This window comes from Pongo pygmaeus, chromosome 7 (assembly GCF_028885625.2).
Source record: "Pongo pygmaeus isolate AG05252 chromosome 7, NHGRI_mPonPyg2-v2.0_pri, whole genome shotgun sequence".
Taxonomy (NCBI): Eukaryota; Metazoa; Chordata; class Mammalia; order Primates; family Hominidae; genus Pongo; species Pongo pygmaeus.
In genome coordinates this window covers 133,175,514-133,198,957 of record NC_072380.2, presented here as the reverse complement: position 1 = coordinate 133,198,957, position 23,444 = coordinate 133,175,514, and the positions used below count along the sequence as shown (strand labels likewise).

At 34.5% G+C, this 23,444-nt stretch overlaps 1 protein-coding gene across 2 annotated transcripts in view; it reads right to left on the bottom strand.

Annotated features, from left to right (window-relative positions):
• MTBP (MDM2 binding protein) overlaps positions 1-23,444 on the bottom strand; it is an 84,190-nt gene that overhangs the window by 54,176 nt on the left and 6,570 nt on the right. For both annotated transcript variants that reach the window (XM_054497823.2, XM_063669040.1), the window contains exons 5-11: positions 21,048-21,106; positions 19,372-19,516; positions 18,280-18,397; positions 15,611-15,745; positions 13,696-13,790; positions 11,176-11,245; positions 3,924-4,041 (exon numbers count right to left, since the gene is read on the bottom strand). In XM_054497823.2, coding sequence (XP_054353798.1) covers positions 3,924-4,041; positions 11,176-11,245; positions 13,696-13,790; positions 15,611-15,745; positions 18,280-18,397; positions 19,372-19,516; positions 21,048-21,106 — 740 coding nt within the window. The remainder of the gene's footprint in view (positions 1-3,923; positions 4,042-11,175; positions 11,246-13,695; positions 13,791-15,610; positions 15,746-18,279; positions 18,398-19,371; positions 19,517-21,047; positions 21,107-23,444) is intronic.

The following is a 23,444-nucleotide window of genomic DNA, read 5'->3' as shown; positions in this document are numbered from 1 at the left end:
CTAAATACAATGTTATAATAACTTCTGAATATCTATTTTCTGTGGTACAGTGTAAATTCCATTAGAGGAAGACACAAGTCTATCTCATGGGTCAGTAATCCCAAGATAACAGTACCATGCTTGATACACAATATCTGCTGTATATTCAAATAAATGAATAAAAGGTATAACTGACTAGATGAATGAATGAATAATAAAGTCACAAAGGAATAAAATCAGGGAATACTTTTAGGAAACAGTACAAAGTTAGAATGAAGATTCTGGAATATATGTGGCAACAATAGAGGACAGTTGGGCATAATTCAGTAGATTGTGGAGAAACAGAGCCATGGTGTAGGAGAATGATCTGAGAGTCGCTATATGATTTGGGATAGTGAGAAAGGGTATTGTTAGTGATGCTAGGAAGGGATAGGAAGTTTTCCAGGTGTGAGTTATTGAAGCTTTTACAACATTAGCTAAAACTCAGCTTCTCTATTTTTACAAAAAAAAGTTCCATCAATGGGTAAGAATTTATCCTACAGAGAGGACTATGGGTAGAATAGAACTGAATAATCAACTGTCCAGTTTGATTTTATTTCTACTTCTAAGATTTTTTTTTTTTAATACTGTTAAGTGTCAGCTTAATCAGCCCTTAATGATCCAGCCTAATCAGTAATCAACAATCTGGCTTCAAAGATTACGTGATCTGTGTCTTATTATTATTCACAGGTTACCAATATTAATGCTCAAATTTCAAGAGGAGATAATTTTAAAAAATCAAATCAAGCCACATGATATATTCTTAAAATTACAATGGAAATCAGGCCAAAAAAAACCCCACACCTAAGTTAAAAGTAAATTACCTTAAAATCAGAAGTTCCAACATAATGGTAGTTTGAAGTTGGAGAAAGTTACAAGAGGAAAAACAAATAATGAATGGGCTGCCAGAATACACTCAAGTTTATTAAGGAGACGTTAATATTATGATTAACTGATTGCATATGTCTACATATGTCTAATCAATTTTAGACATATGTAAAGCTGAGAAATGGATCAGTATTATCCCATGACTATATGTAGAATAAGCGAAATTGACTATATTGCCACTCAGAAAATCTATTTCTGATTTTGTTTTAGCAAGTGCCAAAATTACCAAATATATATTTGTTCCCTGTGAGATGAGAAGGGTTAAAAGCTGCACTTATTCATGTATTAGTATGGTACAGTAAGTTACAGTAACAATATCTCCTCCTATAGGAAACTTTTCTTGAGCTCTTAAGGCTATGTTAGGTCATACGCTCTGGAAGTACCTTTCATTTTGCCTTCACAATGTTGGCCAAACAGACTTATAATTATTGTCCTAGGTACATTCCTCACTTGAGTATAAATTTCACAAAGAAAAAGACAATGAATCTACTTCCTCAAGTGTAAAAACCCAGTTTGATGCTCCTTTATTTCCCACACTTTGCACCATGCTCTATATAAATGGTATTTTAATGCTGATGTTAACGATAACTTGCTAGGGTCTTCCAAAGACCATTTACCATATCATTTCCTAACTTTCCCTCCATTTTCACCTTATATGCAGGTACAATTTGCCCTCTACATCCATGGGTTTTACACTGTGGATTCAACCAACCACGAATTGAAAATATTCCAAAAAAAATTTAAAAATAACAAATTAATAACCAAGGAGAATACAAATTTAAAAAACAATATAGTATAACAAGTATTTACATAGCATTTACATTGTATCAGGCATTATAAGTAATCTAGAGATGATGTAAAATATACAGGAGGATGTGCAGAAGTTATATGCAACTCCTACTCCACTTTATATGAGGGGTTTGAGCATCTAGGAATTTTGTTATCCACAGGGGTCCTGGAACCAATCCCTAGTGCATACTGAGGGATGACTGTATTTCTAAAGACCTTATCCTTGGCTCTCTTCTCTAGCCATGTTCTTTATGTATTGTTGTTTTCAACCATTCCTAACTAACATTCTACATTCCTAACTTATAGGCACCTATGGTACACTTTTTACATTGGTGGCTTCCTATTATTCACACCTTTGGATAGGTACTTCCCCCTTGAATTTGGACTATTCTTGTAACTAGCTCTAAATAATGGAATGTAACAGAAGTAAGACTGGGCTAGTCCTGTGATTAAGCCTTAAAAAGTCTTGGTAGTTTCAAGTTCTATATGTTTGTCCTGAGCCACCGTGGAAAAATTCCAGCTAACTTGCAGGAGAGATCATGTGAGGAGACCAGGTGGCAAGGAAAAGGCTCTAAGACTAAATGGAGAGAGAAAGCCAGCCAGCTTCGCTGAACCCAGCCTCCAAATGATCTGCAAGTTCAAAACACCCACATCAATGACCTCTTGTGAGATCAGTAGAACTACTCTGCTGAGGGCAGCTCAGACTGCAAAACTATAAGCAAATAAAGTGTTTGCTCTTTCAAGCCACTAAGTTTTGGGGTGGCTTATTACACAATAGATAAACAAAACTGCTGGAAAACTCAAAATCTAGATCTCCAGCCCTGACTATTACCTAGAGATCTGTATCTAAATTTCAAACTCTACATTTAAATTTCCACATAGATATCTTACCTACATTTGAAATTCAACATCTGCTAAAATAGAATTCAGTATCTCTCCTGTTTCTTATACAGAAAAATAGAAAATCTGTACTGTATAAGCTACTGATTTTAAAACTGTATTCCTCAAAATTCAAGGGCCCTGTGGAGTATTTCTACAGATTTCTTCATAATAGTTTCAACTACAGTTCTTAGTCCCATCACATTATGGGTCACAAAAACTATAAGCTAAAAAAAAAGTAAAAAATTTTTGTTCAAGTTAAAAAACACACATCAAGGCCAAAGTATGATGGAACACACTTCACCAATGTGACTTTGGGAAAGTAATTCTAACATTCTAAGCCAGAATCACCTCATGAAATACTAGGGTTTGGACTTAATCTCTGATTTTATAATAGAAATTTTCATTTGGATAAAGACATCTTGAACATACTAGAGGAACAGAGTGGAAACACAGTGTAGTGGTGAAGAGCACAGGTTCAAACCCTTGGAGAAGTGACAGAGCCATAGGTTCTGCCAATTAATAGCTCTGTCACTTCTCTAAGCTCCAATTCCTTCATCTGTAAAATGGGGATAAAAATAAGTATATGGGGTTATTACAAAAATTAAATGAATCAATATTTCTAAAATAGAATATTTGGAATACTGTGTAACATATAGTTAAACTGTTAAATAAAAGACTTTAGGTCAGGTGCGGTGGCCCACGCCTGTAATCCTAAAACTCTGGGAGGCGGAGGCGGGCAGATCACTTGAGGTCAGGAGTTCGAGACCAGCCTGGCCAACACAGTGAAACCCCATCTCGACTAAAAATATAAAAATTAGCCAGGCATGGTGGTGGGTGCCTGTAATCCCATCTACTTGGGAGGCTGAAGCAGGAGAATCACTTGAACCCAGGAGGTGGAGGTTGCAGTGAACCAAGATCGTGCCACCGCACTCTAGCCTGGGTGACAAAGCGAGACTCTATCTCTAAATAAATAAATAAATAACTTCTACTAATTTCTTCAAAAAATTATCACAGGTTTTTTATGTACCATATAATAAGTGAACCGCTCTTTTCACAAATTTGATTCCTGAAATGTCTCTAAAAAACCCATGTTCAATATAATTAGCTATCTAATGAACCAAGAGTTCTGCCTTTAGATCACTAGCATTTTAAATGAATGTGGTTAGAGATACTTTATGTTACAGTAGGTTACAATTAAAAATCTTAAAATGATGTGGACTCCTGGTAATCAGTAGCAATAATATGAAATACTGTTTTCTCATATAGAAATGTTATCTTCACTTCAAATTTGATACATACATTAACTATGCTGCATCATTAAAACAACTGAAACATGTAATACTTACCACTGATTGTTTTAGGCTTTTTAGCTATATATTCCTTCCATTTTCTTGAACTGAGTTGGTTGGGAGGTGGAATCAGTATGTTACTAATGGTACATGGCAATACAAAAAGAGCACCAACCTGAATAAAACAGACCATATTTTTATTGATTGCACATTGAGATTCATTCTTGAATAGTGCCAGTTGACAATTTTCCACTCATATTTCACCAATTTAACATGCATTTAGTAATGCCCTCTCCCAAAAACTCCACTATAAAAACTAAAAAGTAAGAGCAATGGCCCACCCTCTGTCAAAACAAAACAAAATAAAAGCTAAAATGCAGACAAACAAAAACAGCAAAGGCATTCAAAGCTACAGGCTTCCCTTTTCCACTGAGGTATACATCTCTGAAAAATTCACAATATTTGCTTCAAGTTCAGGTTGTGGACATGATTTATTTGTATATATACAAAACAGTGTAAGGCTGAGTTCTAGCACCAAAATATTTTGTTATATTCAATCATCATCTTATAACTTTTTGACTAGATGAATTATTGTTCTAGTTTCAAAATTAAAATACATTTGAAGGCAATTTAGAAACTTTGTTCCTGGAAATCAGAGATTTAATGCTAATAGGTAAAAACTGAGGAGAAGACAATGAATTATATGCTAGAAAACATACAGCAACTTCTGACTGACTTATGAGCAAACTCAGCTTATTCATCTTTGTATTGCCAGGGCTGGGGATACAGATGCTTATTAAATATTGGTTCAACAAAATCATCATAATCTATTTAGGTAAATTCTCAGTTTATTAAGGGCTGAATAAAACAAACCACAGTTCTGAAAGCTATATTTTTCCTGTTATGTTAGAAATGCAGCTACATCAATCAGCACATCTCAGTAAAAAGTATTTCATTTTAAAACTTTGGGAAAATTTAGGCAAAGCATTTGCCAAAGATCTTAAAGCTAGTGCAAAACCACTTTTAACTGTCCTATATCGACGGACTAGTTACATGAAATACATGATCACTAATATTTTAATGTTTTGTTGCTATTTATTATTTTTACTTATGCATTCTTAATTCACAGATGTAAAAATAAATATTAAGGTTGGTGCAAATGTAATTGTGGTTTTTGCATTGTTGAAATTTGCTGTTTGATACTGGAATATGTTCTTAAATAAATGTGGTTATGTTATACATCATTTTAATGAGCATTTCTCGCTTTACGTTTTCCTGCTAATAACTTATTACTTGCTGTTTATGTTTATTTTAGACTATGGAAATGATGTTAGACAAAAAACAAATGTGAGTAATTTTCTTATTCGAGTTCAAAATGGGTCATAAAGCAGTGGAGACAACTTGCAACATGAACGCATTTGGCCCAGGAACTGCTAACGAACATGCAGTGCAATGGTGGTTCAAAAAGTTTTGCAAAGGAGACAAGAGCCTTGAAGACGAGAGGTATAGTGGCCGGCCATAGGAAGCTGACAACAACCAATTGAGAGCAATGATCGAAGCTGATCCTCTTACAACTACACAAGAAGTTGCAGAAGAACTCACTGTCAACCATTCTATGGTCATTCGGCATTTGAAGCAAATTAGAAAGCTCAATAAATCCAGGCATGGTGGCTCATATCTGTAATCTCAGCACTTTGGGAGGCCGAGGCAGGTGGATCACCTGAGGTCAGGAGTTCGAGACCACCCTGGCCAATATGGTGTAACCTTGTCTCTACTAAAGATACAAAAATTAGCCAGGCATGGTGGCATATGCCTGTAATCCCAGACATTTGGGAGGCTGAGGCAGGAGAATTGCTTGAACCTGGGAGGCAGAGGTTGCAGGGAGCCCAGATAGAGCCACTGCACTCCAGCCTGGGCAACAGAGTGAGACTCTATCTCAAAAACAAAACAAAAAAATAAATAAATAAACCCCCAAAAGCTCAATAAGTAGGTGCCTCATGAGCTGAGCAGAAATTTAAAAAATTGTTGTTTTGAAGTGTCGTCTTCCCTTATTCTACACAACGAACAATTTCTCGATCAGATTGTGCGACGAAAAGTAGGCGACGACTAGCCTGGCGGTTGGACCGAGAAGAAGCTCCAAAGCACTTCCCAAAGCCAAACTTGCACTAAAAAAAAGGTCATGGTCACTGTTTCCTGGTCTGCTGCCATTCTGATCCATGACAGCTTTTTGAATCCTGGTGAAACCATTACATCTAAGACTTATGCTCAGCAAATCGATGAGATGCACCAAAAACTGCAACACCTATAGCCGGCATTGGTCAACAGAAAGGGCCCAATTCTTCTCCATGACAACGCCCGACCACACGTCACACAACGAATGCTTCAAAATTTGAATGAACTGGGCTACAAAGTTTTGCCTCATCCATCATATTCACCTGACCTCTCACCAACTGACTGCCACTTCCTCAAGCATCTCAACAACTTTTTGCAGGGAAAATGCTTCCACAGGCAAGGCAGGATGCAGAAAACGCTTTCCAAGAGTTCGTAGAATTCCAAAGCATGGATTTTTATACTACGGGAATAAAAAAACTTAATTCTCATTGGCAAAAATGTGTTGATTGTAATGGTTTCTATTTTTATTCATAAAGATGTGTTTGAGCCTAGTTATAATGATTTAAAATTCATGGTCTGAAACCATAATTACTTTTACACCAACCTAATATGTTAGGAACAAAATAAGAAAGGTTAAAAGAAATATGCTTATTTTTCTTTATTATTATAGCCATAATCTTTTTAAAGTCAAATATATTTTATGTAGTTAAGAATTAGAAATTAAAAATAAAAATATTTAGCAATAGAAAATAAGCATTAAATATAAAAAATATATCTAATTTTCTCGACATTAAATCCTAGTTCTTCTTTCTTGCATACATAAGACTTCATAGCCCAAAAAATGTGACCAGACTGTATGGTTAAAAAGGTGGACAAGGCTGTAATGTGAGTATGCCAGACTGGGTCCCAGTTACAGCTTTCTCAACATTTTAGGGATGCTAAATGCAGTTCAATGCATTACTTATAGCCTAATATAAATGTGGTGGGACCCATTAGCTGAAATGGCCACACTTTTGAGACAGGCACGTTGCGCACATGTACCATAGAGCCTAAAGTATAATAATAATAATAGTAATAATAATAATAAAAAAAAAGAAATTGACTAGACATTTGCTACAAATATGAAAATAAGTATTTCTAAATCACACAAACTTTAATTCCCTACAAAATAAAATCGTCAGTTGTTCATAATGCATTCTTAATACACTTAGGTGCTGATAACTTGTTCTCACCCATACAGTAATCATTAGATAACCTCTGAGAGACTTGAGGATGATCTGTTCAAGCTATCATTCTATCTCCAGAATATAAACACCAAATAACATTTCAAATCTGAGTTTTAAAATCTTTTTTTTGAGACAATCTCACCCTGTTGCCCATGCTGGAGTGCAGTGGTGTGATCTCGGCTCACTGCAACCTCTGCCTCCCTGATTCAAGCGACTGTCCCGCCTCAGCCTCCCAAGTAGGCACGTGCCACCACGCCTGGCTAATATTTTCTATTGTTTTAGTAGAGGCGGGGTTTCACCATGTTGCTCAGGCTGGTCTTGGACTCCTGACCTCAAGTGATCCACCCGCCTCGGCCTCCCAAAGTGGTGGGATTACAGGCGTGAGCCACTGCACCTGGCCTCAGTTTCAAAATCTTGATTAAATCTTTTCAGTAGGTCCTCTCCAACAAGCAGTCATTGTGGAAATCACGTTTCTAGCTTGCAAATTCCTCTCTTTGAAGAAATATTTCCCAGCCAGAAGATTAGTGAACATCATAACTCCCTAACAATCCTATCTTGTCTTTTCCTGCTCTAGCTTAATTATTAGTAAAATAAGCTTTACTCCAAGAAGTTTTTACTTATATTCTGGGGCTAATCATAGCTACATAGAGAGATAATTTGTTTAAGCTAAGATGCTGACTGAAGATCACACAAAGCAATAGAATTTAAGCACCATGAAAGTTTCTTGAGAAAGGGCCTGTCCATCTTATTCTATCCAATATTACGAACAAGCATCTGGCAGATAGTAGCAGTAAAAACTTAAAAAAAGAAAAAAAAATTGTTTAATAAATGAAACCCAAGTTATTTATTTATTTATTTATTTATTTATTTTTTGAGACGGAGTCTCGCTCTGTTGCCCAGGCTCGAGTACAGTGGCGCGATCTTGGCTCATTGCAACCTCCACCTCCTGGGTACAAGTGATTCTCCTGCCTCAGCCTCCTGCACAGCTGGGACTACAGGCAAGCGCCTCCTTGCCTGGCTAATTTTTTGTATTTTTAGTAGAGATGGGGTTTCACCATGTTGGCCAGGCTGGTCTCGAACTCTTGACCTCAGGTGATCCACCTGCCTCGGCCTCCCAAAGTGCTGGGATTACAGGTGTGAGCCACCGCGCCCAGCTGAAACCCAAGTTATAAAGCCCTAGATTTCAAAGAACTGGTATGTAATTAAACACTTTTTCAAAAATGTGAAAAATGACCAGGTGCAGTGGTTCACACCTGTAAACCCAGCACTTTGGGAGGCCGAGGTGGGTGGGTCACTTGAGGTCAGGAGTTCAAGACCAGCCTGGCCAACATGACGAAACCCTGTCTCTACTAAATATACAAAAAAAATTAGCCAAACATGGTGGTGTATGCCTGTAGTTCCAGGTATTTGAGTGGCTGAGCCAGGAGAATTGCTTGAACCCGGGAGACAGAGGTTGCAGTGAGCCAAGATCACACCATTGCACTCCAGCATGGGCAATAGAGCGAGACTCCGTCTAAAAAAATAAAATAAAAAGAGTAAAAAACAAATCATAACTCAATGTGTAAGAGAAATAAATTACTTCATATTTAGATTTGTTCTCTAAGTTACATAATATATGGCTTCAAAAATAATCCCTTTTGCTGCATTAAACTGGGAACATAGTTATAAAGTCTCTATTTCTTACTAATAAAGTATGTTGTAATATTTTACAATCATGGTTCAAGAAGAAAAAATGATAATCTAATACAACAAATTTAAAACAAAACAACTGAAAATATATTATTAAACATTAATAGTTTAGGGTGCTTCTAGGATTAGTGTTGCCTGTCTTCAATAACTAGATGGACTAATGCTCATGTTACACCTATGTTAAACTATAGGTACAGATCTCATTTTGACTTCAAATAGTCTCTATAAATTAGCCAGGCATGGTGGCACATGCCTGTAATCCCAGCTACTTGGGAGGCTGAGGCAGGAGAATCACTTGAACCTGGGAGGCAGAGGTTGCGGTGAGCCGAGATCACGCCACTGCTCTCCAGCCTGGGTGACAGAGCGAGACTCCGTCTCAAAAAAAAACAAAGTCTCTATAAGATTTCTACAAATTTCTCTGTAAAATTTCTATAAATTTCATCATACCTTCAAATTACTTAGAGAATATCTAATATCTAGTGCTTTATACTTTTAAGGAAACTGTTTCACATATGTGTCTCAATCATTTGGGCCACATAAACTTCAAAGACAATAAAAAATTAGTTAGCAACCATCATTTATGTCATACTTGGTAGTTTATAAAATACATTTCAATTTGGTTTTTATTACAACTCTGAAATAGGTAACAGAGGGATTATTATTTCCAGTTTACAATATTAAAAGCTGTAAGCCAGTGAGTGGCATAGCTATGGCTTAAAGTCAAGTTTTCTAAAAAACATGCTCTTCTATTTAAGACTTTCTACTATACCATCTATATTCCTTTCCTCCCTTATTTGACAATATAGATAATTAATGATAAATAATAATATTCTCAATCCACACAATGAAGCAGCTTCAAAAGATTAGGTGACTGGACAGGGTTATATAGAGAGCTACTTAGCTACCTGGATTAAAATAGAAGCAGGGTATTTTTTATTCTCAGTGCACTTAAAAAATATATACTAATTCATAAGATGTCTCTGCAAATAGTTTGGAGAAATGTATGGCCTTATTAATCTCTATCTAAAGTAGGGTCTCTTGACTTATTCCCTATCTCAGGCTGTTTATTTCTTCATAATTCTTATTATGTCTGCAGTTATTTATTTTCTGTTTGTCCCCTAAAATGTAAGTTCCACAAATATAAAAGCTTCTTCTGTATACTTCATTACTGGGTTCCCGAAATCTAGTATAGTACCTCATACACAGTAGAATATATGTTGGATAAATGATAAAAGATAAATTTTAAAATTTCAAAATTTAGCAAATTAGTTATTCTTAGAGGATGAAAGCCAGGTTAATACTGGTAAAGGCCACTTCATCAAATAAATACTTTGGTGCCCTATTCAAAGGACTATTAAATTTATGGAAAAAGAGGCCAGAAGCCAAAATTTTAAGTTAGTATATAGTCAAGTATACATCTTAAGGTCAAAATCATTTTTCCTTTACTATATCGATTTCCTATAGGAATTATAACCAAGACTTGATTATAGCACCATAGGGAAACTGTTATAATTATAATAATCATTTTCTCCCTGCAGGACTATTTGCTAGTCTACTTGTTATTAAAACAATAAGAAAATGTAATGTAAGTACTGCCAATAAACATCTTGTGCATTAAAAATTGTTTTCACAGAAACATAACAGTTGAATAAATAACTAGAAAAAAAGCAAACTTTCACTTTTTCCTATTAAAAACTGATTTTGATTTTAAATAGATGAGTCCACTTAAAATTCTTTATATTGTAATTTTTTTAAAGTTAAAAATATACCAATTTTACATCATTATATATACAAAATAACTGTTAAGGTAGCCATAAATCTCCTAAACATCATCAGAATTTAGAAAGAAAAATTGAAAACTCCCAAATGACAATTTAGTAGAACTTTAGCTTTTTCCACTTTCATCCCTTGCCTTATAATGAAATAAAGAATGCAAGTATATGAATGTCTTCTCATAGAATTGAGATCGCATGTTGAAGTAGGTTAACAATAACATGTTATAAAATTTTAAAACTTTAAAGCAATTACTAGTCATAAAGCTTATTTCTGAAAATCTCTCCTAAAAACAAAATGTCACTTACTTTTGCAGAGTACTTTTACAGTTATTATGAAAAGTCCAAAATATCTTAATATGAGTTAGGACCAAAATTATCCTATATTACATTAAAGAAACCAAGTCATCAAGCAAACAGATTAATAAGTTACATTCCCTTTTCTTACACATCCTTAAATGGCAAGTATAAAAACAAACAAACAAAAAACCCCCAAGAAACCCTCAATACCTTGCTACACAGAGAAGAAATCTGCTCCAACAGCAACACAGAATTCTGTTTGGTACTGTTTGTCAATCCTCTGTACTAAGGAGTTAAAGAAATGATGTAATGGTACCCATGAAACAATGTACTCCTTAAAATAAGTTTCATTATTTCAATTCTTCCACAGTTGCTTAAATTCATTGATTAAAAAATTTAACTATAGCAATTAACAATTACGCCTTTCCCTAGGGATAATTATTTTTCCAATTATTTGTTTGATTCTGAAAATATGCTAAGAAACAGTGCTACTATATAGAGCATTACTATAAACTATATGAACAAGAAATTTATAAAAACTGTAGCTTCTAAATAAAAATTCAAAAACACTATGCTAGTGTTTCATTTCCAGCCAATAACAATTTCTTTTTATACAAAATGTTCTGTTCTTAGATGTATTTCTAAACATTCTTATATATTTTTAAAAGAGAGTTTAAAATATGTTGAATATATTTGCAGATACATGTGATACCATTTATATTTACTTAAATACATAAAATGATACATCAGCTGACTGATTCTTACGTTTCTTCATGCTGATGGCAGGAGAAACATTTAAATATTTTTTAAGTATATAAATTACTTGTTTTATTTTCCACAGATTCCTAACATTTCTCCCTCCTCTCTACAGCATATACCAGGAAGTCCTCTGTCTATTCTAAAAGCATAAATACAGTATTTGAGGGAAGATTTTTTTTTCAAGTTGTAGAACTTTTCTTAACATAATGGTAGCAAAAAGTATACTGAATGTTATGTAAAAACACGGCCAAACATCTAAATGTTGGGTGGTACCATGAAAACAGTTTACAGTGCACTTTGCAAACCTTTTTGATGCAGAAACTTTTTGCAAGTGACATTTTATCGGGAAACCCGATATTTAGGGCAGAACAGGTGCTGCTCTGGTTGCAGTAGGAGGGGGCCAAGAGCCATGCCCACTCAACTTATCTTTCAATCCCATTATCTGGAGAACTCAGTCCTTGACTTTCCTTGGAAGATAGTTTGAAAACCATTGGTCTAAGGCAAGAATCTAATATAAGATAAATATGTCAAATAGCTTCTGACCTACAAGCTGTTAACAGATGAGGACAGAGAAAAGAAGTATTAATAACAGATTATATCTGAAAGTAATGTCTACAGTTATACTGCCAGGTAGCATGCTGGCTAAATGGTTCTCAACAGTAATGTACAATGGATAAAAAATTTTTTAAACTACCTATTATACTTTTTACTGCAATGTACATTACCACTCCAACTACCCGAACCTGAATTCCTCTTCCTCTATGAAAATGGCTCACCTCATGTTATCTCAACTAGTGACACCAGTTTCAACATAGGGAATCAACTACACTCTCTGGCCTTCTCACTTTCTCGGCATGTAATAAATAAATCATGATACCATGTTGATTTTACATCTTTAACACATCGTGTACTTCTCCTGGCTCTCCATTCCAAATGCTACTTGTTTAGTTCGAGCTTTGCTCAGGTTTCCAAAATCCTACCAGCATGATCTAAAATTTACTTTTCATTAAGCTACTGTCTGGCTTATAATCCTTGCATGATTCCTCATTATCTTTAGGATAGAATTTACCCCCAATCATGATACGTAACGTCTTTTAAGACCTGATTAATCTGAAAAGTCTCTCCAATCTGATCACTTAGCAACTGCCCTCAACACCCCCAAACCAAAAAACCACTACTCTTTAATGATTCTAGACTACAAACAGTTCTCAGCTGGGTAAGGTTCTCCTATGCCTTTGTAAATGTTATCTTTTCTGCAGCAAAGAACTTTCAATAAGAAAATAATGAGTATTTTGATTTAAGCTGACATAATCCAAAGTCATTCATCTGACAATATTGAGTGCTTACTATATGCTATGATATATTGTAGTTACAGACTTCTTCAGCAGAAACATATTGAGTAAAACAGAGAAGTCATGGAGATGTATTCCTGGATTTCAGGAAAAGGGAAATTATTTCCAAAAAGCATTAAAACTATAAAAAATAATAGTAAAGTTAACAAAAGCACATAAACTATATACGTGGTGGTGTCTGGGCAGTGGGTACGAAGGACAAAGTTGCAGTTAATGCTAGGCTAGGTGTGAGAGTAGATCAGTCCTGTGTTCAAGCAGAGAACATTATAATTGCATTAAAGAAGCAAGGCTCAATCACTTCTGTATTATTTCCATAGCCCTATCCATAGAAAAGTCTCAACAATACTGAACGAAAATAAAGATGCTTGCATAGGGAGGAAGATTTCTGATAAAATAGGTATAGGATCCAGGAGGTGGGAAAAGCAAGAACTTCCTTCCCCAGCAACTCCAACAATAAGGAGTCCAGCAGCCTACTTGAACATCAACATCAAAACAATGAATATAATGAAAAATATATACCTAACATGTATATTTACCTGACAATACCAGAACATTCTACCTGACACAGAAAATGTAACCTAAAATGAACATGAAAATGAAAATGTAAATGAAAGGATACAACTCAAATTCAATATCTGACATATAGCAGGAGGGTAGATCTGATAATTTTATCATCTGCACAAATTCTAAAGCAGGGCCATAATAATGGAAAACCTAGAAAAGAAATTAAAATTGTGTAATATTTAAATACCATAAACAAAAGTAAACAAATTAGTGATTAAGGGTTTAAAACTTTAAAATGGATCTTAAAAAGCAACTTTTTACACATTAAGCATGCCTAGCATTTAATCCTCTATAGCAGACCAGAATTTCTTCAATTTCAATTCTACCTTTCGGGTTACAGAAACAGACATGGAGATCACTTAGTAACCAGGAAGAGCTTTCACAGGAGAAAATAAGTATGGGAAGAGGTAAGCAACAGAGGACAAGCGTTCTCAACTTTTGCTGTTTATCTTCAACGAGACAGACAGGTGATACAATAGGCTATAGTGTTGAAGAAACAAATTAGCAACCTACCTCTGCAAGAGGAATCTGCAGACTAAAAAAGTGAAAGAAAAGACACTCCAGGATGAACTTAGGTTGAGTGGTACACTGACATTAAAAAAAAAAAAAAAAAATTCTAGCGAAAAGACTAAATAAATTACAGAGAGAGATAGTGAAGCCAGCATGTGCTAATTAACATAGAAAGTTCCATTCAGAAAAAATAAAATTTCGGTACTGTATTTCTTGGGTAAAGCCTAAAACCAAATTAGAGTTTGTTACTGAAGGGCAGCTATTTCAGTAGTTGGAGCCACGGTGCTTCCCATGAAAGGCAAAGAAAAGAGCATACTTCTTGAAGAGGTTACACAAAGTTTTAGACTTGTAAAAAGCAGAGTAGTTTCACCATACATGATTATGTGTATATATATCTATAATCATAAACATATGTGTTTATACAGTGTGTGTGTCTATACATATACAGAGAGAGAATATGAAGTTTACATTATTGAAGAAGTTGTACCCTAAGATTCTCTTCAACAGTAGCAAAAATTTGGACACATTATTCATACTTGAAGAAAAGTTGAGGTCATGAATCTTACGATTCTAATTTTTAGAAAAGAATTTAATATTCCTGTGAAAGATGGCCATAGTAAGTGACTTAAAGTAAGCAATTCTAAACAAATATTGAGAAATGAGTTCAAATCAAATTATACCCTCTTTTTGTACCACCCTTTGATTAGAAAATATTAACCATCAATTTGACATACTTTTAACTTCATACCCACTGTTTTCCATGTTCTTAAATTAGTTATTTTAAAGTGAATTCTAAGGTACCTTCATATAAATATCTCTTCTTATGTTATTTTTCCAATGTTAAAAAGCCAACTAAACCTTTTCCTAATTATTATATTTTATAATTACTTGCATTTTAAGAACAAATGTATAGGAGATACGGGGCAAGAACTGATACTTCTTACACTATAAGTTAAGCATATGTCAGGTACTATGTCACATATTAAACTCTCACCTCAATTAATCCTCGTAACTTTGTAAGATAAGTGTGTTACTATTGCCTCCACTTCACAAATGAGTTAATCAATCTACTCAAGGTTATAAACAACAACTTATAGGTGACACAGTTAGGTTCCAAACCCATGTTTACCTAACATCAAAACATATCCTCTTTTCTCTATGTCATATTCTCTCCAAACTGAGTCTTAGAAAGGTCACATAGTAAAGTCCAAACCAAAGGTGGTTTCAGGACTATACACATTTAGTAGCATTACATTTTTTTAAACATCTAAAACAATGACAATTTCACCAAAATTTAATGCTGATGACACAGTATAACTTAAGTACTTAATTATATTAAAAATTATGCTAGTGAGCACACTTAAGCACATATATTAGTAATATTAAGTCAAGATTCAAACATATTTTATAGGAACAAAAATACACATGAATGATCACACAAAAAAATTAAACACGATTACCTTTGGCAAAATATTCTTATCCTTTGATGGTATGATCTTTTTGGCAAGGAAGTCAGTATTTAAATTAGATGTACTAAAATTCTTAGGTGTGACTCCCTTTAAACAAAATTCAGGAAAACTAATTTCAAATCCAAACTGAAAATAGACCAAGAAAACACAGTTACAAGTATCATGAATAATGCTATAAAGATTAATACATCTTATTATAATGTAAAAGTTGAGGGGAAACCCATGTATAAATTTATTTTTGATTCCTCAGCTCAAAAGTGTGGTTCTCACATTTAGGTACACATCCTGTTTTAACTTAGACATCAATTTTTCAGGTTTTCATGAAAAGCTCTCATTGGCCCTTCACCAGTTGGCAAGACTATGTTAGGCTCATTCTATGCAGCCACAGGACCAAACAACCTCTTTTGCATTGTTCAATATCTGACTTCCTACCAGTCTGTAAGTTATGCAAAGACAGAAGCTGTCTGTCTTGTTCCTTTTTTTTTTTTTTTTTTGGCTTTGAGATGGAGTTTCACTCTTGTGGCCCAGGCTGGAGTATAGTGGCGCAATCTTGCCTAACTGCAATCTCCACCTCCTGGGTTCAAGTGATTCTCCTGCCTCAGCCTCCTGAGTAGTTGGGATTATAGGGACCTGCCACCATGCCCAGCTAATTTTTTGTATTTTTAGTAGAGATGGGGTTTTACCATGTTGGCCAGGCTGGTCTTGAACTCCTAGCCTCGGGTGATCCACCCGCCTCAGCCTCCCAAAGTGATGGGATTACAGGCGTGAGCCACCGCACCTGGCTCTATCTTATTCTTTACTAGATCCTTAGTACAGTGTCTCACATAGTTTGTCTTTGATAAATGTTGCTGATAAGATCAATTGCTGCAGAAGTAGTAATAGCAAGGATGCTAATAATAGTAATGGTAGGCACAACAACAGTGATAGCTAATGCTTACTGAGTGGTTACTCTGTACTTTAAATAATTTAATCCTCACAAAAATCTATGTGATAAGAACTAGTATCATCATCTTACAGATGAAGACAACTGCAGCACCAAGAGGCTAAGCGTTACACAACATGCTACGTTAAACTAGAAAGAAAAAAGAGTTGAGATTTGATTGTAGGCAATATAACTCTAGAATCTATGTCCTTAATCACCATGATGCCTCTTGACTAAAAAGCTGTTCTCTACCAAAAAAAGTGATTTCAAGTTTTAAATGCATCCAGTGGAGACATGGACATTTAATTTCCTATTCAAGAGAATAAAAGAATCACATGAAAAGAACTCTGCCATTATCTCTCTGTAAGTAAGCATGCAGTTTCAGAAAACATACAAAAGCAATTCTAGCAAACTGTATCTTCCACTCTTCCACTTGGCTATGTGGGGTTTTCTTTTCGGGTTTTTTTTTTTTTTGAGACGGAGTCTCGCTCTGTTGCCCAGGCTGGAGTGCAGTGGCGTGATCTCAGCTCACTGAAACCTCCGCCTCCCAGGTTCACGCCATTCTTCTGCCTCAGCCTCTTGAGTAGCTGGGACTACAGGCACCTGCCACCACGCCCGGCTAATTTTTTATATTTTTAGTAGAGACGGGGTTTTACCGTGTTAGCCAGGATGGTCTCGATCTCCTGACCTCGTGATCTGCCCGCCTTGGCCTCCCAAAGTGCTGGGATTATAGGCGTGAGCCACCCACTGCGCCCAGCCTATGTGGGGATTTCTTTATACTAAAACATTTGCAGAGAAAGTTCACCTGCAGATTTAACCTGTCTGAGATTAGGATGAGCAAACGTGCAAATCAACAAGACAAATCCAGCCACATTGATTCCTGTTGTCTAATCAGAGATTTTATTAAACCATTATTAAGGGTGAATTAAAAAGGAAGAAAAATTTCTAGTAATTAGTGTAACAAAACTTTAGAGGAACTCAAAAGCCTACTCATGCTCCCATGCTACCCTAAATAAACATTAAGAAATTTTCTTAGTTTAGTTTTGCCTATCTACAAAAATACATAAATTACTATGAACACTTATTTCAAAATGGACATAACTTACAAAACCCACAAACATTCTTTCATAGTAAGAGACGTCAAAATGAAATAGAAATTTCATAGAAATTCAGGATTAGAAGAGTCCACCTAATACAACATTCTCATCTTATAATTGAGAAATCTGGGGTCCAGTAAGGTTAAAAATATTTGTTCAAAATCTGAGGTTTATTTGTTCAAAATAAACAGCAAAGATCACCTAAGGTAGTATTATGGGAAGACAAAATGCTGTAAGCAATTTTTCTAGTAGTTTACACATGCAATAAAATAAAGCAGTTTGGATAAACAACATGAACTCAATTAAAAATTCTATGTTTTAAAAGAACGTTACATTCTGGAAACAGCACTCGAATATAATCACATTATTATGTGATTAAATTAAAGTTAATTAAAATCAAACAAAAATTCAGTTCATTGGTGGAACTACTCACATTTAAAGTGCTCAGTAGTAATAAGTGGTTTGTAGGCTACTGTATTAGCACAGATATAGAACATTTCCAATATTGCGGAAAGTTCTACTTAGATAGTGCTATTCTAGAATATCTTTATAAGGTACATTTTCATTAAGATTTATTTAAATATCTGTGTTGTAAATAAAATTGAAAGGCCCGCTTGGCAAACTGTGAATAATCCATTTACCTTTCTTTCCCATATCTGTATTTTCCCCCTCCATAATTCCTTTGAGTCAATAACATTTCTGAGATCTTCTAAAGATACAACATTAGCAGAAAGGTATTCTGCAATTTTCTGACAGTTCCTATAAAAAAAAGATTACAACAATTAAATACAGGGTTTTATATTTCACTGATTTAATCATTATAGTTAACTACAAGCCTAAGAGGCAAAATTGCAAAATTTATATTGCTGTATTTTTCTTATTAATATGAAACACCCATTAAGTCAGTCTCTAACTGCGTTGCTGACACATGTTCATTTAATTCCAACATCCTCACAAATTTAGAGAAATTATCTTTAGTACTAAGGATGAAGAAATAGACTTTCCTCTTACTATTGGCTTAAAGGTGTCAGATGTACATAAACACACACACAGGCACAATGTCACTTCCTTATCTTCAAAAAGAGAACTGCTCTCCTATATTGTCCCCATACAGCTTTGTATGGAATTCTGTAACAGCACTTATCACAGACTTTCTTGACTGTTAACATTCCTGTTTCTCCCTGCACTTCAATGAAAAAGATCATATCTTCTCACTTTCTTAACTTACAAGCATCTACTGCTATGCTTGCCATAAAGGTATTGCTCAATAAACATTCGTTGAATGAAAACAAATCATGAAGTTATTAAATCCAACTGAATGTTTAAGGATCAAAATTGTAATATACAATTAATCCTTGCTAAAATATCATAAAATACAACAGTGTATATTTATTCCTACATTGGCACGTAACAGAAAACCAAACACAACATGACAAATCCAGTGTATCTATGTTCAAAAGCACACAGTGTGCTTATAGAATTAATCCTCAATAATGGTTGTAAAACAGCATCAATAACATTTACTAAAAACTTAAATATCTCAGAAACATAAATATAAAATATGAAACATCTAGATTCTTCTCAATACACAAATTTGCAATCATGATATAACATAAAATTTTATCTTGTCATATTAAAATAATTTTTAAATGCTGAGTCTGAAAAGAGAATAGTATGTTAACTGTGAAAACAGACAAGGCAGACAATAATCAAATATGAACAAAGAAGCTTACATTTCACAGTGATTTCCTGCTATAGTGATCTTTGCTGAATACCATTCTCTCAAATGTTTTAATGCTCCTACAGTAGGTAAACAGTCTTTCAATTTAGGAGGATCTTTGTCAGAAAGCAATAGTATTATATCTACCATTGCTCTACCTAGAAAGAGAAAAAGGCATTTTTGTAATTTTTAAAAAGTTAGATCTGAAATGTCTCAAAATAGTACCCTGAAGAACTGAATTTTATGTTTATTTAGAAAAATGAATTTTATATTTATTTAGAAGACAAAGGAAGCTTTTAGTTTTAATTTCTGAAATTCTCCAAAACAATATACGCCCTTAGGAATTCAAACTTTTTAAATGTTCATCATTTATTTAAAGCCATGTTATCCTGAAATAGCTAGCATATACTAGAAAACAATAAACTATATCATAATTACTTGCCAATTCTGCAGCAGTGGTTAATTACACACATTGCTCTTATGATCATCAATGCTATTGTACTCAACAGAGGAAAAAAAAAACCTGTGCAATTTCATTATGTTTTTCTAAACATAATTTTGTTATCCAAAAGAGAATGAATTAGTGCAAAACTGTAATGTTCAAACAAATGATGTCTCTTTTATAAAGGACAATAAAACTCAGAAAACCAATTATACTGACATCATCATTGGATCCTGAGAAAAAATAACTTCACAAAACTTTAAATTTTATAAAATTATACGTATCCTGAAGGACTACAAAAACCAAAATGAAACAAACTGGAGATAAATTTGATAATGAAAGTATTCTAATTTGCCAAAACAACTATGTAATATTTCAGTGCATACTTTGAACTCAACGATTTTCATTTTAAAAGTTGATATGTTTGTCAACTCATTCAGTTATTTTTCTATGTGGGGCTTTTTGTACTAATATATGATCTCTTTGAATATAGAGATCAGGCTGACTATAAGCTATAAGCTCCTTTATGTTAATCACAGATGCTTTATTCATCATGGTACACTTGGCTCCTACTACAAATATTTACTTAATAATGACTTTCAATAAAGTATTCAGAAAAGAATACTCTTCAAAGTATTTGCGAATGCCAACTGTACCAAATATTAGATGACAGCTACTTGATTAACACAAAGGAAAAAAGAAAAAAACCAGTTTTAGGAATATTATGATACAGTATTTCACAAAGTATTCTTTCCACTAAGGGGAAAAAAATAGGTTCTATAAAAAAATGCTGAGGAAACACTTTCTTTTATGGTGTGACTTCCATTTGATAATGCATATAGTAACTTCACCATAAAAGAATGTTATCCAAATCATCAAGGCTAAACAATCTCTTTTTTTAAAGAGCTGTTTATAGGATTAATCTTCTACAGAACATACTCTGAAAAGCAACAGTCTGTAGTAGAAAGATTCTTCTTCAGCTATAACTAAAGAAACAGAGATAGTTATTTAATGTTCAAAGTTCTAATTTTTGCCTAACTAAATGAAAACAATGAAAAGAACTGCTACATTTCAGTAATGTACTCTCATGGATACATTCTGTATCAACTTCAATTAAAAACTGTTTTGCATTTTTTAATTTAAAGATTAGAGTGAGAACACTAACATAAAGAACAAATTTATCATTTATTCATAAAAAGTGTAATAAGATAAGATACAAATTATTGAAAGCAGTCATAAAATATTACCAGGAGCAGGAAGCTTGTCTGATAACTGATGCAAATTTTCTGCAGCTTCTTCATAGAGACTAAAATAAAAGGGTAAGTTAGGGAAAGAAAACCCCATAAATATATTTATATATAATAATAACAGGTAATATTAACTAAAAAGATTGTTGCACAGACACTATTAAACAGGTTAGATGTATAATCTCATTTGATCTTTATAACAATTCCAGGAGGTACTACTATAATACTATTATTATCTCAACTTTAAATAACTTGCCTAAAGTTACATAATTAGTATGTATGGAAGCTGGGATTCAAACCCTGAGTACAAGTTCTTATCCACACCCCAAAAACAAACAAAAAAAGGGAATAAAACTCCCTAAATTATAACTAGCATATTAAATATAAATCATAACTAACAGACCAAACTTTTTTTGGAACCTTTTATTTATTTATTTATTTTTGGTTTTTTTTTTGAGACAGGGTCTGACTCTGTCACCCAGGCTGGAGTGCAGTGGCATGATCACAGCTCACTGCAGCCTCAATCCCCCAGGCTCAGGAGGTCCTCCCACCTCAGCCTCCTGCATAGTTGGGATAGCTGGGACTACAAGTACACACCACCATGCCTGGCTAATGTAGAGACGGGGTTCTGCCATGTTGCCCAAGCTGGTCTCAAACTCCTGAGCTCAAGTTATCCATCTGCCTCAGCCTCCCAAAGTGCTGGCATTACAGGCATGAGCCACTGCACCCAGCCATTTTTCTGAATCTTAAAAGTAAGAAAATGCTAAGTGTTCAATAAAAAAGGACATGATTTTCCTCTGAATGGTGTTTAACAGTCTTGACTAAAGAATATGACGCCCTCTTCAGATTCTTCAAAACTTATCAGTTTTATCTATATGATGTAATTTTTTTCTCAAAAAAGTTTATTATATAGCATAAAGGTACTTAAATCCTTTACTATAAACCCACCATCTTAGAAACTTAAGGCATCTTATGTAAACTCTAGTTTTCAGGCTCCCCCTTGTGGAAATAATTATTAGGTCACTTATCAGAAACTTTTATACTCGTCTTTTCTTTTTTTTTTTTTTTGAGACGGAGTGTTGCTCTGTTGCCCAGGCTGGAGTACAGTGGCGCAATCTCGGCTCACTCCAACCTCCACCTCCCGGGTTCAAACGATTCTCCAGCCTCAGGCTCCCGAGTAGCTGAGATTACAGACAACTGCCACCACGCCCGGCTAATTTTTTCTATTTTCAGTAGAAAAGGGGTTTCACCATGTTAGCCAGGCTGGTCTCGAACTCCTGACCTTGTGATCCACCTGCCTCGGCCTCCCAAAGTGCTGGGATTACAGGCGTGAGCCACCACAGCCGGCTATACTTGTCTTTAATAGTGGTAGGAAAACATATGGGATGATAAGAGTTTTTAAGGGTAAATAAAAGCACCTAAGAAATTATCTAAAAGTACTTCAATACTTTATGGATGAGAAAACAAAGGACCAGAGAAGTTACGTGACTGGCCTAAGATTGTGTAAATAAAGTCTACCTCTACTAATCCCTGGTTCAATGATATTTCTCTGGTTTGGAAAGGTCTCCTTTTTCAACCAGTACAAACAAATATGATCTGGAAAAAGGAAAATGAAATTTTTTAAGTCTAAAGCTACTTACAGATATAATATGTGAATACTAAAATAAGAGCAGTTTTGTCATGAAATGTTACGAAAGACTAAAATAAAAGGTATTAACTATAAGAGGTGGGATATTTCATGAACAGAAAAATTATTATCACAACTTACGTCACCTGGATCAACTTACATATTATACCACAATTGAAAAAAACCTAAAAGTGAACTCAATCATGTACATATAATCCTCACAAACTCTATGGATTTTAAAAGGTACCTGAAATGCTGCAAATACACAAAAATTAAAGAAGTCACATATTTCGGCCTCAAATAGCAAAATGAAAATGATACTTTGGTATGAATGCTAGCTATTAACATTAAATAACATTTATATTCAAGCTTTTAAAATACATTATTGGCCAGGCACAGTGGCTCACAGCTGTACTCCCAGCAGTTTGGGAGGCCAAGGCAGGCAGATTGCTTGAGCTCAGGAATTCGAGGTCAGCCTGAACAACATGGCGAAACGATATCTCTACAAAAAAAATACAAAAATTAGCTGGGTGTGGTGGTGCACACCTGTAGTTCCAGCTACTCTGGAAGCTGAGGTCGGAGGATTGCTTGAGCCCAGAAGGTCTAGGCTGTAGCAAGCCATGACTGCACCACTGCACTGCAGCCTGGGTGACAGAGCAAGACCCTGTTTCAAAAACAAAATAAAATATTAGGCGGAATTTATCTTCAAGAAAGTAACATGTTAATTAAAATATCACTTTTTATGATTCTTGACATTATGTAAGCTTAAG